Genomic DNA, 15,724 nt, shown 5'->3' with positions numbered 1-15,724 from the left:
TTCTTGAAATTCAAAATTTTGAAATATTTTGTCAATAAATGGGAAACTGTTGTGAAAACATTTTTTTCCTGTTTGTATTTCAAAGTTTGAAATGCTGAATTAAATCCACTTTGTGAAATTTGAAAAATGTTGACCAGATCACACCAGTGTCGCTGTTTTTCCAGTCACCCCACCAACCTGGGGCTCCCATCCAGTCTGTCTGCCAATGACACTCGACAAAAACAAAACCCTCTTAGCTGGAGGTTTTCACTGTGGAAAGGGGACACAATTGGGAGACAGCATTACCCTTACGTGAAGGTTGAGAGGAACAGTGCTGCAGAGAATGGCCCCACACCTACCTTTCCTTGCCCCATGGAGCTTGAACCCCACGGATTCCATGGTGTCAGAGAAAAGGGGATGAATCTTCCTATTGCAGGCCCTTCAGTTTCTGGAAGTAGAGCTGATGATGGGGTTTATTACACCTTCTTAGGATGTAAGAGGATTTTTACATCCTGTGAATGGATGCTGGTTAGATTCATACGTGGGCTCCTGTTTTCTACATACACATCGTAGGTGGGCTCCCGTGTTCTGCACACCCGTGCTCACACCAGACATGGGTTTGTTTAGGATTAAACACTTTTCTCCACCAAACCGTTTTTGAAATAGCTCCTCCTGGGCACAGAAAAGCTGGGTCCTGATTGGCTCTGTGCATTCTATTTTGGAGCCCAAAGCGGCGTCTGATTGGCCGTGTTGCCTCTTATGTCACTATCCCATTGCCATCACAAAATACTTTTGACTTTGTTCTCGTGGTTACAGCAAGGTTCGTGGTATGCTCTCCTTCTGTGTAAGCTCATGCCTTGGCTCCCTGCGTACAACTGAGAATATTTATATTTAATCATTCCTCTCTTTAATGTAGATGCATGTATGTTTCTATGCACAATCTATTTTTGTAAAACTCCCCTAAATTAAGTAAGTGTTCAGTGTTTACTGCCATCTAATCAGCTGCACAGAGGGTAGGCTGAAGTTCTATACTTAGTCTTGATTTTCAGCTATGATGGTTAAAAATACATTAAATGAGAATTTTGTCTTGGATGTGTCTTCACACACCCCTCTACACATTTCATTGCTGCTTCTGTATTTCCACCTTTGTGACTGGGTTTTCATCACATAGCCTAGAAACATATGTCAGTGAGAGTATTTGTGTACTTGTCTGAACGTATTTAAAATATTTTGCCATTAGAAAGCGTGCGTGGTCTCTTTGCCGTGAAAAAATGTTGCTGTGGTTCTGATGTGGGTTGAACTATCAAATGTTTATGGAAGATGACAAAACAAAGCTGTTTACAGTGTGGTATCCAAGACATAATGATGCTAGAGCGTTTGTCACCCAGGAGCGTGCTAGAGAAAACCTGGACCAAAATAATTTAATTTTGTGTGTATTCATATTTCAGATGTGCTATTAAAAGACAGAACGGAATAATCTGTCTGCCTGTCTGTTCCAGGGGCTGACAAACTTTGATTATTTGAATTGCAGGAGAACCTTTGATACCCCCGTGGGAAATTGGGTGAACGTTGTAGTCAGCGTAGTAAGAGACGGACCTTGCCCTAAAGAGCTTCGTGGTATGGAGCGCATCTAAATAGAGAGAGACTCTCTGGGGCCATCTTCCTTTAGCAATTAATCAGACCACCTCCCCTTCCAGTCAAGATCCAATTCTCAATGATGCGATGTATCTAGGGCATTACAGCAAATATTTGTGTACAGTACAGCTGGCTCCCTCTCTTTGTTTCCAGCTGCTTCTGTGCAGTCGAGATTCTTTTTTGCAATGAATATCTGAGATGCTGGTAGAAGCCGATGAAACAAGGAGCAAGAGCCAGCATCATGAGACCAGCCAGTTTGCTGTAGATCACTAGCAAGTGCTCTGCAGACCATGGGTTTGGGAACTGCTGATCTAATCTATGCATCTAGGTTTTTGTACCATGCCCATCATTATGGTATCTGAGCTTGACAGCAAATGCAGTGGATCAGGTGAAGGGGTTGGGATTAGCCACTTCTACCGTGTGTATTGTTTTTGAACATGTATGTTTCAATTAAATGTCTGTATTTATACTCCACCTCTTCCTCCTCTCTCTCCTGGTCTAGGTTGCATGGTTGGTCCCTGGAAATGGGATGTCAATCCCATTCAGGGAGCATAAAGGAAGACAGAGAATCTCCTAGTTGCTGCTGCGACAGTAAGTGAGACCCAGAGGTAGGAAAATGTCGACTGTCACATCAGCGATACAGGCTCCACAGGGCCCTGTCAATCCACCCCCCCCAGAAGTCACCAACCCCAACAAGCCTGGGCGGAAGACCAACCAGTTGCAGTACATGCAAAATGTTGTGGTGAAGACCTTGTGGAAGCATCAGTTTGCTTGGCCCTTCTACCAACCCGTCGATGCAATTAAATTGAATTTACCAGTAAGTATTCTGTTTCCTTTGCTTTGTGTCCTCTGCCAGGAGAGCTCTGCTTTAGCGATGTGCAATTTCTGCTCATGTGAAGTGAAATGTTGTTAGGTTCCTTCTGATTCCCCACCACCGCAGAGTTGCCGTGCTGAGCACTGGCCCCTGCATAGCGAAATGAGTGGGGTAGTCATTCGTTTCCCAGTACCCTAAATTTCAGAAGACCTTTCACAGACCTGACTTCTTCGTAACTAGTAGAAGTTACATTAACTCTGATGCATTATTAGATGGATTTTTTTTTAATTTTCTTTTTTGGTTCTGTTTATTAAGAAGCTCTCAGGCCTCTGCTATTTTTGAGTTTTTGTTGTAGATTAGAACGTTACCTTAATAGCTTCTGACGTATGCTCAAGGAAAGAGCATAAGGACTGCTTTTTGGAATTATGCAATGGGTTTTCCAAGAGCAGACGGTGTCCCTGAAATCTTTGAGTCAGGAATAGGAGATGGAACACTAAAGAACTGAAATAGTGTTTTCACTTAATGTCACACTCTCTTAACTTTTTGGCTTGGTCTGTACAAGAAAGGTCATCGCAGCATCTACAGCTGCCTGGTTAGGCACCTGATAAAGCGGAAGCCCTTGGAAAGCAGTATTTCAGGAAGTAGCACTGAACTGTTTGCTAATGTTCATCAGCTGATGCTGTGACTCTTCCTTCTCATACCCACTTTTGAAGTGTTACCCATTTCAGAGGCAATCCTTAAAGTAAGCTGGTAACACAGCTTTTTGAAGTTCAGTGGATCCATTTTAAGATCTTGTCTGTGCTACAACTAATACGATTGTTCCCAACTTTGGCTACAGAAATGGCCCCAGTTTCTAGCATCCACTGGATCACAGGTGTATTCAAAAATGAATTAGATAAGTTCATGGAAGATAGGTCCAATTAGCCAACATGATCAGGGAGGCAACTCCATGCTCTGCACGTCCCCAAACCTCTTGACTGCCAGAAGCTGGGACTGGATGACAGGGGATGGATCACTTGATAATTGCCCTCTTCTGTTTATTCCTTCTGAAGCATCTGACACCGGCTACTGTCAGAAGACAGGTTTCTGGGCTAGATGGACCATTGGTCTGACCCAGTGTGGCCATTTTATGTTCTTACGTGTTTGGTCTAGTGACAAAAGATGACATTATTCCATTCTGTGCTACAAACCAAAACTACGTTTATAACCAGGTGCAGGGGACAGCTGGGTTGAAACCATGTTCCATGGAAAGCTGGTTGATAGTGGCCATTTATGTGTGGATCTTTCCGCGTGTCTGAGAAATTCTGAGGTTTATGAACAAAGCATCTTTTTTTTATAAAGTTAAGAGGGGAGGTTCAAATCTCCCCACTGAGGAGTAAGGGAAAGTGAACGTTGTTTTGGCAGTCTGAGCAGAGACTGGAAGTGTTTCTGTGTGTGGTGAAGGAGAGGCTGGGAACAGAGGAAGATGCTTTTTAGCAGCTGGCTAACAAGCCTGTGAACGCAGGTCCAAAGCAGTGTTGCGTGTAACATCTTTATTGTTTCTTGAACAGGATTATCACAAAATAATCAAAAACCCGATGGACATGGGGACAATTAAGAAGCGACTGGAACATAACTATTATTGGAGTGCCAGTGAATGCATGCAGGATTTCAACACAATGTTTACAAATTGTTACATTTACAACAAGGTAAAGAATGCAAACAAACTCATAGTGTGGCACTGAATAGGGAAGCCTGCGGGTGGCTATTTCACTGCAGCTTTTGACTAGAGATAACTTGTGCGCAAAGCCCTCTTTGCAACGACATGCAATGACATTAATGGTAACCACATTACTTTTAAATGTGCAAAGCTGTCTTTGTGTTGCATGTTACTTTGCCCATGCTGGTTAAAATGGCATACGTGTTCTTAACTGTAGGTAGAATTTCTATCTTGGGGTTACACAGCGAGTCAGCCGAGACTTCAGCCCTTTAATTTCACTGAGGAATTCTTTCAGATTAGCTAATGTTTGCACAACGCTTTGTAGATGTTAAGTGGAATATAAGTGCTAAGTGTTATTCTCTTTGTCCAGTAGTAACTAATATCAGATACTCCTCTCAGCAGCAGAGGGCAGGTAAATAACTCCTATCATTATATCCACTGTCCATGCTTCATGCGTTCTTCCATAAATCTCTCGTGCACTTTGTTGGTTGCTTATATTTGCTTTTTTTTTTTTTTTTTGGGCTTTAAAGTGCTTTTTATTCCTTGTATTCTTTTCCCTAAGATAGTTCATCATTGACCCATGCTGGGGAGTGAGCTGAAATAATAAATAAATTAGCTGATATTGCAGCGAGCAAGGTGTTTGTTCTCTTCACCTGAATGTTTTGCCAGACAGGGATTGACAGCTTATCTGTTGCAGCTCACTGCCTCCGAACCGATATGTGGGACAGCAATGGTGTGGGCTTCTAAAGGAAGCCATCTTCTGGTTCTTCAGGGAGGATTGTATTTAGAGGCTGTAATTTGCCAGCTGGTCAAGGACAGGAGTCCGAGGGTACGTGCACACTGCAATAAAAGACCCACAGCCTGGCTGCCGCTGGCCTGGGGCAACTGAGTCAGGCTCATAGGGCTTGGGCTGCGGGGCTGTAAAATTGCAATGGAGACGTTCAGGCTTGGGCTGGAGCCTGAGCTCTGGGACCTTCCCCCCTTACAGGATCCTAGAGCCTGGGCTTTAGCAGCTTTTCAGCCCCGGAGCCTGAGTCCTGTGAGTCCAAGTCATGACCTGGACCAACCAGGGTTTTTTTAATCTCTGCGTAGACATACCCTTCGAGCCCAGACTCCAGCCCAAGTCCAAACCTCTACACTGCTCATTTAGCCCTACAGCCTGAGCCTGAGTCAGTTGATCTGGGCTCTTATACTTGGTACTTTGGGTTTTTTATCGCCGTGTAGACATACCAGTTGAGGCTGGAGTGAAGACTGGAGAAGGGGTAAAGAGTTATTTAATTCTCAGAGCTATGGCGCATTCATTCATTGGAAGGCAGTGTACGATTCCGGCTAGGGGATAAATCAAACAACGCGATTGTAAAGGCTTTCAGCCTCTCTTTGCTTCTCACGTGTGCATTATGCTAGTGCTGCCTTGTTCTGTCCATCCAGCCCACGGATGACATCGTCCTCATGGCACAAGCCCTGGAGAAGATTTTTCTGCAGAAAGTAGCCCAGATGCCCCAGGAGGAAGTTGAGTTATTACCACCAGTCCCTAAAGGCAAAGGTCGCAAGCCAGCAGCGAGCGCACAGAGTGCAGGTACTGACCTGACCAGATGGCAATCAATGTTGCAAGCCCATTGCTGATTCCTGACCCACTTCCACCCTGCCTGAGTAGACACACAATTAGGAGGGTAGGAAAGGAGTGTAGTCTAATAGTCAGAGCAGTTGAATGAGATTCAGGACGTGTGGCTCCTGCTTGTCTGTCTATCTAAGGTACTTATGGGGTGCCCATCACCCTAGTATCTGACCGCCTGACAGTCTTTTAATGTATTTATCTTCATAGCAGGCCTGTGAGGGAGGACACTGCTATTATCTCCAGAGCACAGAGAAACTAAGGGCCAGATCTCTAAAGGCATTTAGGCTCCTAACTCCCATTGAAATCACAGGGGTGAAAAACACGGGTGTGCACTGATTTAACGAAATGGGAGCAAGTTTCTGTGTAGATGAAATCTGCTTGTGGCTTTGGGCAAGTCAGTTTGCCTTTTGTGCCTCAAGTTCCACATATGTCAACTAAGGCACCATGCGTCCTTAAAGGTGCTGTAGAAGTGCAAAGGGTTATGTCATTAATCGATAATAGAACAGTGCTGGACTTTTAAGAAAAACCAAAACACTTTTGCACCTTGTATTAAAATGCAGCTACCTCTGTGGGATAGATTACCGCCGCCCTATAACAGGAATGGCAGCATGGTGTAGCATATAATGCACTAGAGACCTAGGTTCTGTTCCCCATTCCGCTTGTCATTTGCGGCATTACCATGGACAAGTCACCTGAACTTTCTCTATGAAGAGGTTTGAGGTCTATGGATTTAAAGTGCCATATAAGTGGGCCTGGGTGAGGCTTTTGGGGTGAAAAATGCATATTTGGCAATATGGAAATGTTTTGTGAATTCCTGTTAGCTTTGCCGAGTTGTTTGGCTGGAAAAAAAAATGAAACAAACAAATACTGAACGATGCAAACGTTTCATTTTGACATTTTTGAAATGATGAACCGTTTTGATGTTCCGGTTTGGGGTGACTCTTTTTGTTCCAAATTTTCTTTTATTTTCTTTTTTAACTATATATATTTTTTTAAATAAAAGAAAATTTGGAACAAAAAGAGTCACCCCAAACTGGAACATCAAAATGGTTCATTTCAAAAATATATATATATTTTAAAATGTTTGAAATGGAAACAAACTGTTTCATTCGACCTGACATGAATTTTTTGTCGACTTTTCAATTCACCAATAAATTTTAAAATTTTTCTTTTCTGTTTGACCCAAAATGGACATTTTTAAAAAAAATTTCAGGATTGCCAGTGACCTGAAAAATCTGTTTTTTGCCAAGCCCCGTAGTCTAGTGGTATTTATTATTAACTGTGCAGAGCAGTAGCAAAGGCAGATTGAACCCCGTGGAGGTTTTCCTGCTGAGAACAGTTCAGCGTCCTTTTTAGAGAATCTACTCCCTTCCCTACCCTTCCATCGGTCTCCTTCTTTGCTGAGCACAGGCTAGTTCTGAGAGAGGCTGGAAGGGAAAATCGAAACTGTCCCATAACAGCGCAGCTGACCGTCAGGGCTTGGAGCAGTTTGCTCACATAAGGGCACCCAGACACCGCAGAGAGAGCGGAAAGGTCCAGATGGTCATTGCTGTAGAGTCCAGAGGCAACAGCTTCTCTTGGTCAAGTTAGCTGAGCAGCTATCGAATGTGCTGTGTCACATGTCTTTAATTGTATTGTTTTAAAGGAGCGCAGCAAGCAGCAGCTGTGTCCTCTGTCTCCCCGCCAGCCCCTTTCCAGAACGTCCCTCCAGCTGTCTCTCAGACGCCAGTTATCGCCGCCACGCCTGTGCCAACCATCACTGCAAACGTCCCGCCTGTAACTGCACCTCCTGCTGCCGCTGCCCCTCCTCCTGCTGCTCCGATTATGACGGTGGTTCCTCCCACGCCACCTGTCATCAAGGTAAACAAAGCAATCAACCATTTTTCTCTTTGCCAGGCCGCATTTTTAGACGGGCAACCACTGGTCAGAAACATGCGTTATTTCCCTTTGCATTTGACTTTCCAACTCCACAGATATCATAGCCAGCTATGAGGCTGCATGAACGTAAAGGCCTCTGAGGGCCCAGACCCCACCTAAGATCTCCCTGCTCTCACCAGTTGTCCCATAGATTTTGGTAGGACTGCTGCTTTCGGGTTTGCAAGAGCAGGCCCAACTAATGCACAGCTCCGTTTTCTTTTCAAACGGGTGTAGAGCAAATCAGGAAGGGCCTGATCCTGCATTCCTGATGCCAGGGCAGTCGGTGGGAGTTTTGTCACTCCAGCTGCAAGGTACTGAAAGCAGCTTTATGCTTTGAGAACCTGAGAAATATCAGTAGGACCAGCAACTTCTGTCTTTCTTACTGATTGTATTCTGCTACCAATTGTACGCCGGTATTTTACTATTTAATTTGCTAATTTAATTTCCCAGTAAATTAAATTACTACTCCAAGCAGCTGCTGGCTGAATACCATTTTTTTTAAAGAAAAAAAACTGGATAAAAGTGTTAATCTAGTGACACAAGATATATTTTTTTTCTGCTGGAAATTTAACATTAAAACAGGGATGTTAACAGTGTTGTGTAGAGAATAGCGAGCCCTGGACGGGAACACGGAATGTGGGTTCTAGTCCCAGTTTTGTCCCTGGCTTGCTATGGGGGACCTTGGCCAAATCACATCCCCTTTTTGTGCCTCAGTTTCCCCATCTATAGAATGGGGATAATGATCTTGACCTCCTTCGTGTAAAAGCACTTTGAGATTTACAAATAAAAAGTGCTAGATAAGAGCTAGATACTACTATTTATGTCATAGTGGCACCCAGAGGTCATAATCGGGCTTGGAACCCTATTGTGCTAGACATTGTACAAACATAAATAAGTCCTAATACCGTAAATGGCATGACTATAATTTAAATCCTCTTCACACATGCCTGCCAAAGGGGGCATTGCCACTTCAGAGCTACCTGTACCATAAATTTACAGATTCATGCCATAAGGTGAGATGAGGTTGCATCTGTTAATAATCATGGAGCTTATTGTTTTGGATTTTCTTTTTTATTTCCCACAGAATTAACCTTGAATTTGCGAGTTTGTAACCCAAATCTTCTGCCAGCTAAACCCACACTGCACAGAAGTCTCTTTCATCCCAGATGCACTCTCTGCACAAATAACTCATTTCCTAATCACCCATACATTTTAGGTGCATATTAAAGAAGCTAGTAAAAACTGAGTTTTGCAAATAAACACTGCAAAATTATCTCTGCTTGAAATCACAATTTTTCCCCAGCTTTCCATGGAAAGCAAGTTTTTCAGAGGCAAAAGACCTTCCCTGGAGAAGTTGGGAGGGGTTTGGTAGGGAGAATCACAATGCAGGGATTTATATGCACTGCATATATTTTATTTCCTTGGGGCCACACTGTGAAACTCTTAATCCCATTCATAAGCAGTTACCTGCCTGCATTGTTCCATTGACTACAGTGGGACTTCTCACATGAGTAATGGCTCAGCAGGGTGAGCAAACGGGCCTTGGGTATGTGACATTTGTCAGTTCATAATGGAGGTCTCAATCCTGCAGAGCTTTAACAGAGCAGATTCTCCTTGGTCGTGTGACTAGCTCCTTTGACTTGTTGCTCCCCTTGGGCCCGATTCTGTCCTCACATCAGTAATACTCAGGGACAACTCCTGTTGCAGTCAATGGAGCTACAGCAGTGTCAGTAAGAGGAGAATCAGGCTATGTGGCAAGAATCGGTTGTGCCAGCAGAGCAGGATCCGGCCCCAAAGTGGCCCTTGCCAGCACTGTCTGCAGGCAGAGCCTGTATTCCCGACCACCCGTTCTTTGTTTCAGAAAAAGGGAGTGAAGCGAAAAGCAGACACGACCACGCCCACCACCTCGGCCATCACTGCCAGCCGGAGCGAGTCGCCCACCCCGCTGTCAGACCCCAAGCAGGCGAAAGTCGTCGCTCGCCGAGAGAGCGGCGGCCGGCCAATCAAGCCACCAAAGAAAGACCTTGAAGACGGGGAGGTCCCCCAGCACGCGGGGAAGAAGGGCAAACTTTCTGAGCACCTCAAGTACTGTGACAGCATCCTGAAGGAGATGCTCTCTAAGAAACACGCAGCCTATGCATGGCCCTTTTACAAGCCTGTCGATGCAGAGGCCTTGGAATTACATGACTATCATGATATTATCAAACACCCCATGGATCTCAGTACTGTTAAAGTACGTCCACACTTACCACCTCTTTTGCAGGGTGTCTTAGCTCTCTGGTTGCGAATATAAGAGGGGCTACCGCTCTTGCAGTGGGTCGGTTCTTGGTGGGTGGGGTGAAAATTGACCGGATGTGTGGACCATTTAGATTTTTTTTTTTTCTATTTTGTTTCCCTTTTTCCATGTCCTGGAATGTTTCCCTGTACCCTGTATTCCACACTGTGCAGTGACAACAGCTCCCTGAGCAGATAGTCCGGCTATCTAAACAAACGCCCCCTTGACAGCGTTGTGCTCTGAACACAGGATGTGCGGTATTTCGTAGGGTTCGATCCATAGAACCCCATGTACAGCAGTCACTGCCTTCCCATCAGTTGTTGGTGTGGCGTGGGCTCTGGATGGTCTTTGTGTGACGCCAGGTGGGACCTGATTATCACCTGATCACTCCGCGGTGGTAGATGTTACAAATATAGCAGCGTTGCTAGCTAGCAGTGGTTCATGGCTGCCTCGTAGAGAAGCAGGTATTTCAACTTAGCTTACCTTGGTTTGAACTTCAGGGTGCTTTTCTTTTGGGGCGGGGAGGTTTCCCTCTGTCCGTAGGGCTCCAGGTTGCCCCCCACGTTCTGCTGCTCAATTGGCCATAGGAATCTGTTGGTTGAAATGAGACTTTTCCGCCCACAGGCAAGAGATGAAGATGCTCCTGCTAGCTTTTACTTTTTATGGTGAGGACTTAAACCTGCTCGCCTTAAAGCCAATGTGTGGGATTTCCAAAAATGCCTAAGTGACTTAAGAGACCCAGTGCTCCTCAGTCACCATCCTTTTTCTGAGTGCTCCTAAGTCACTTAGGTGCTTTGGAAAATCCCACCCACTACTTATATGCACTACAATAATGGTCCAAAAGATCTTTCAAGTGATGCTATGGTGTTTGGGATTACTGCACTATACTTTTTTAAGGGAGGGGATTTTGTCAGCATGAAGTACTGCATGAAGTCTGAGGTTAGGAGCCAATAATTCATGAGTTCTAATCCCACCTGTAACAACCTGGCCTTGGGAAAGTCATTTCACCTATCTGTGCCTCATTTTCTCCATCTGTAAAATGGGGATGATGATATTTCCCTACCTCACAGGGGTGTTGCGAGGACTGATGTTTGTAAGGCACTATGTATGTGCTAAGTATCGTTATCGGGAATGTTTACCCCACCCAGGGCCGGCTCTCTGCTGGCTGAGATGCTGCAAGCAGCCACTTGTGGAGTGATGACTCAAAGACCATCCTTATTCTAAGCTTGCATTTGCCCTCACTCTGTAAACCCGAGCCATCCCAGTGCTCAGGATTTCGTTTTAGATTTGCCACTGAGCCAAGCCGAGCTAACGGCCTCCAGCGACTTCCGGGGAGGAGAAAAGGAAAGACGCCTGGGTGAGTTGAGTTTGCGCGAGCGCTGGGCATACAGCAGAGAAGGGATTCTGGTGTAGGCGAGAGACGGGGGAAGTGGTGGCAGAGCCCTGGTGCGCTGGCTGGGTCCAGGCTGAGAGTGTGGGAGAATGGCTCCAGTGGCTCTTGGTGCACGTGTTGTTTCTTGGGAGGCAAAGCAGCGTGGAGTAGGCAGGCGGAGGAAGGGCCGCATGGAATACAGTTTGTAGGAGGAGACCAGAGCGGATCAATTCCAGGACTCTGGGAGACTGAAAGACTTTTCTGCCTGTATCTTCTGTAGTGCTGATGGAGGGGAGGGCGTGAGTGTTTTCTTGACTCATTTTCCTTTTCTCTTGGGGGAAGGAGGTGGCAGCGAGAGAAGCGTCCTCCATGTCCCCACAGGAGGGCTGAGGTCCCCCTTGCATTTCAGCCTTAGGATGCAGCTGCCACCTTGCTATCTTTGGGTGACCAGCAGTGGCGGCTCCTCTAGGATGCATGGGGTTGGCAGTGTCTTGTTTGGATTGCCATGCCCTATCCTCTGCCCTTCAGATATGCTTTGTGGATTCCCATGGAAGCCCACTGGGCTCCAGGTGGCCATGAGGCTCCATCCACATGGATGAGATCACAGAACCTTATCCACTGCCAGAAAATTTATGCTCAGCTTCGTGTGTCCATTTTCCCCACTCACTTCCCGATGTCAGCAGCTGCAGTACTGACTAGGAGCCCAATCGTGCTGCCATCAAAGCCTGCAGCAGAACTCTCATTGATGTCAGAGGGAGCAGGGTCAGACCATGGAGGGGACTTTCAAGCTTACCAGTATTCCCCCTTAGATCATTTTGAAGCAGTTCCTTTCTCCTGCCTCGAGCAGCTTGGCTGTCTGCCTTGGTAGCATTCTCAGCCATGGAAGTTTTAATCTAGCATAGATTGACTGTGATTCTTATTGTTTACACAATAAGGACGGTGATCAATTGCTCTCCATGTCCACTGACGGTCGGACAAGAACTAATCAGCTTAGTTTGCAGCAAGGGAGATTTAGGTTAGATATTAGGAAAAACTTTCTAACAATAAGGATAGTTAAGCACTGCAACAGGTTACCAAGGGAGGTTGTGGAATCCCCATCATTGGAGGTTTTTAAGAACAGGTTAGACCAACATCTGTCAGGGATGGTTTAGTTTACTTGGACCTGCCTTAGTCCCAGGGACTGGACTAGATGACCTCTTCAGGCCTCTCCCAGCTCTACATCTATATGATTCTGTTAGATTGACATTCCTGCCTCGATCCTTGCTCTGCAATGGAACTGGAATACATATAGGAAGAAGACACACCTGAAATGTTTACAAACCAAACAATCCGTTTGTCTCAGTAGTGGAGAATTTACAGTATAAAGCCCCAATCCTGCAAGCGCTTATGCAGATGAATAATCCCATCAACTTCATTGGAGTTAATCATGGGTAAAGTTACCTGCTTAAGTGTTTGCAGGATGTGGGCTATAAGACAGACAGATAGGATACCCTGGGGAGGGACATACCTGGCTTAAAGCAGGTATGATGATCCTGTTAATTCTTTTGCATATGTAATTTTATTGATGAGGCATCCCATTAAGGCCGCTGGGACTGCTCACCATAGGTGCTGGAACTAGGGGTGCTGCACCCCCTGGCTTGAAGTGGTTTCCATTATATACAGGGTTTACAGTTTGGTTCAATGAGTAAATTTGCTGTGGCGTATAAGTGTTTGTGGGATATGTCTATTAAATTGTAGGGTTTTATTATTATTACTTTCACAAGGCTCCCTTTTCCTTTCATATGAAATTTTGCTGACGGTGATGAGATGTTAGAGTTAATCATCTGGAATTGATAAATCTAGACCGAGGCCCTAATTTTTAAGATGACTCCTAACAAAGTCTGTAATTCTGTGATTAGATACCTGTGGATGCAGTTGGGTGGGTTCATGCACTTGCAGTTATTTACGCCCACAGTTACTGCATGCACACAATTCCAAATCCAGCCCTGAATATCTGTAAAGATCTCTGATTTCTTTAATGGTGTTTTGAAGAATATTTGTTCCAAAGTTGACTATCCCTGTCCCAGTCCCTACCTTACCCCAGTACAGACTCCCAATTTGGTAATATGATTTTTTGGAGCTATGAATAAAATCTTCTCTAGCTGTCTTGCATAGGTGCTGGACCTACGGTGCTGGGGGTGCTGCCGCACCCCGTGGCTTGAAGCGGTTTCCATCATATACAGGTTTTACAGCTTGATTCAGTGGTTCTCAGCACCCCCACTATACAAATTGTTCCAGCTCCTCTGCTGTCTTGTGCTAAGAACAGTCAGTAAATTACCAATGGCCAGATCCTTCTTGGCTATCTCACTCAAGTAGTGCATTGACTTCAGTGGACTATTTATGGGCCCAATTCTGGAAGGTACCAAGTGCATTCAACTTTCTTGATGTCATTGGAAGCCAAAGGTGCAGAGGGCATTTCCAGAGATGCGTAGCACCTTGCAAGATCAAGTCCCAAGTGAGTAAGGCAAGTGGGATTTCCCCCCCTAAAATATAGATCTAAGGAATGAAATCCTGGTCTTACTGAAGTCAGTGACATGGCCCTGTTGACTTCAGTGAGACCAGGGTTTTCCCCAACGATCCATGGAAGCAAGATGCTTGGGATGAGTTCTTGGCTATTATCCATGTTTTTAAGAAAACAGACCTATTTGAGGACACTGTGGTTTCTCTGGCCGGCACTAAATTCACATTCAGGGTCCTCGCCATTGTCTTTCAGTGTATGCTTTTATGGATCTCAAATTCTTAATTGCAACGTATAAAACGTGTGGACCTCTGACTGCACTGTCTGTGCAACTGACGTTCTCCTCCCATTTGCATTAATTAGTACAGTAGGGAAGGTTGGAGAACGGTGAACCCTGTAGAGATTTTTATACCCTTTTATAGATAAAGACTCTGGAACTGCCTTTTGGGGGGTAGAATTTTTCTTAAGAAATTCTCTTTGAAGTGCTGTCTGGGATTACTTTCTTCTGAACTGTTTTACTGTTGCTGTCACTTTTGGCTTGTTGAGACTTTTTCATAAATGACCATAGCATGATTTAATTGAGACAGGCCCTATATAGTGTAACATTAACAAAATGTTACAGCTCCTATAGCAGAAGTGCCAAAGGGCTTTGTTTATGGGTCTGAAGGTCCCGGGTTCAATTCTGTAGTGTTGATCATTGTGCTGGTACATGGAGTGCAGCCACAGTCCCTTGAGCTGATGCTGAATGCTTTATGCAGAAATTAACCTCTTTAGCAACTAGAATATATGGGATTGTGTGTGCTTGTCACTCCTGCTTCATGGATGTGTGAGGGTTGATTCTGCAGAGTTAATATTTCATGTCTCAGTAGGTATTTGTCTAAGGCCCTGCAGTGAATTGTGAAGTAGTAGGAATATCTCAGATGGTTTGGAGGGTACTTTCTGACTGTGTTTGTACCAGTGAGGTGGGCTGGGCTGGTTGCCAGGACTGTCTCCAGAAAAGGAGAGATGATGAGGAAATACAACTGAGCTGATTCTGGCTGGCCGGCTGACAGAGAAAGGATCTTTAGTGCAGAGTGGGAATGTGTATGAAGGGGGTGCAGGGTAGAGTGGATCAAGACAGAATGGGAAGAGCTGAGGGAATTGTAGGGCTCTCCTGTCTGATTCCTGGCATAAGGGATTGGCAGAGGTTTCTACTATTAATGAGCATGTGCCCATTTAAATTCCTGGAGCATCACAGAGCAAAACAGGTGCTATAAAGTGTGTAATTCGTTCATGGTCATCAGAGAGTGGAACTGTTTGGTGGAGTGGCGAGCAGGAATGATACACATAGAGGGGGTTCTGGAGGACACTAGATCAGTGAAAGAGGATGGATTGAATTGTAACATCTCTGTGGCTGCTGCAGGTTATTTGGTAATTACACTTGAACAGGTTACAAATAATTGCCATGGAGCCTGGACTCAGGACTAATCCTTTGCGCTTCCCATAGCTGTATCCAAGGACAAACATTAATCCACCCTCTTCACAGCGCTGCCGCATCATTCCTGTTTTCCAGATGGGGAGACTGAGGCACAGGGAGTTGAAACGTTATGCCCAAGATCACCCAGTGCGAGAGCTGGGAATGGAACCCAGAGCGCCTGACTCCCAGCCCTGTGCGCTGGCCATTAGGTCTCTCTTTGTCACTGAGAAGACAGAAATATGGATGTGTTTGCCCTTTATTTACCTCAGAGGACACAAGTAACCATACTCAGCATTGCCGTGTAAGAGGATTTGTTTAGTGCTGCTTTCAGAATAAATCATTGGTCTCCAGGGAGTTAAACATGCAAGTCTGTGAATTTTCTTGTAGCAAACTGCTGTGGTTTCAGAGCAGCCCAGTTCAGGGTTTTAAAGCAGGGGGACATTTTTTTTTTCAGGGAGTTATAAA

At 45.1% G+C, this 15,724-nt stretch overlaps 1 protein-coding gene across 4 annotated transcripts in view; it reads left to right on the top strand.

Annotated features, from left to right (window-relative positions):
• Positions 1-15,724, top strand: part of BRD3 (bromodomain containing 3) — a 52,607-nt gene that overhangs the window by 21,148 nt on the left and 15,735 nt on the right. For all 4 annotated transcript variants that reach the window (XM_038375075.2, XM_038375074.2, XM_038375076.2 and 1 more), the window contains exons 2-6: positions 2,117-2,431; positions 3,979-4,116; positions 5,556-5,703; positions 7,388-7,602; positions 9,521-9,892. In XM_038375075.2, the coding sequence (XP_038231003.1) occupies positions 2,231-2,431; positions 3,979-4,116; positions 5,556-5,703; positions 7,388-7,602; positions 9,521-9,892 (1,074 nt within the window). In that variant the 5' untranslated portion in view covers positions 2,117-2,230. The remainder of the gene's footprint in view (positions 1-2,116; positions 2,432-3,978; positions 4,117-5,555; positions 5,704-7,387; positions 7,603-9,520; positions 9,893-15,724) is intronic.

The sequence above is a fragment of the Dermochelys coriacea genome, chromosome 16, assembly GCF_009764565.3.
Source record: "Dermochelys coriacea isolate rDerCor1 chromosome 16, rDerCor1.pri.v4, whole genome shotgun sequence".
NCBI classification, from domain to species: domain Eukaryota; kingdom Metazoa; phylum Chordata; order Testudines; family Dermochelyidae; genus Dermochelys; species Dermochelys coriacea.
This window is presented reverse-complemented; position numbering and strand designations above follow the sequence as displayed.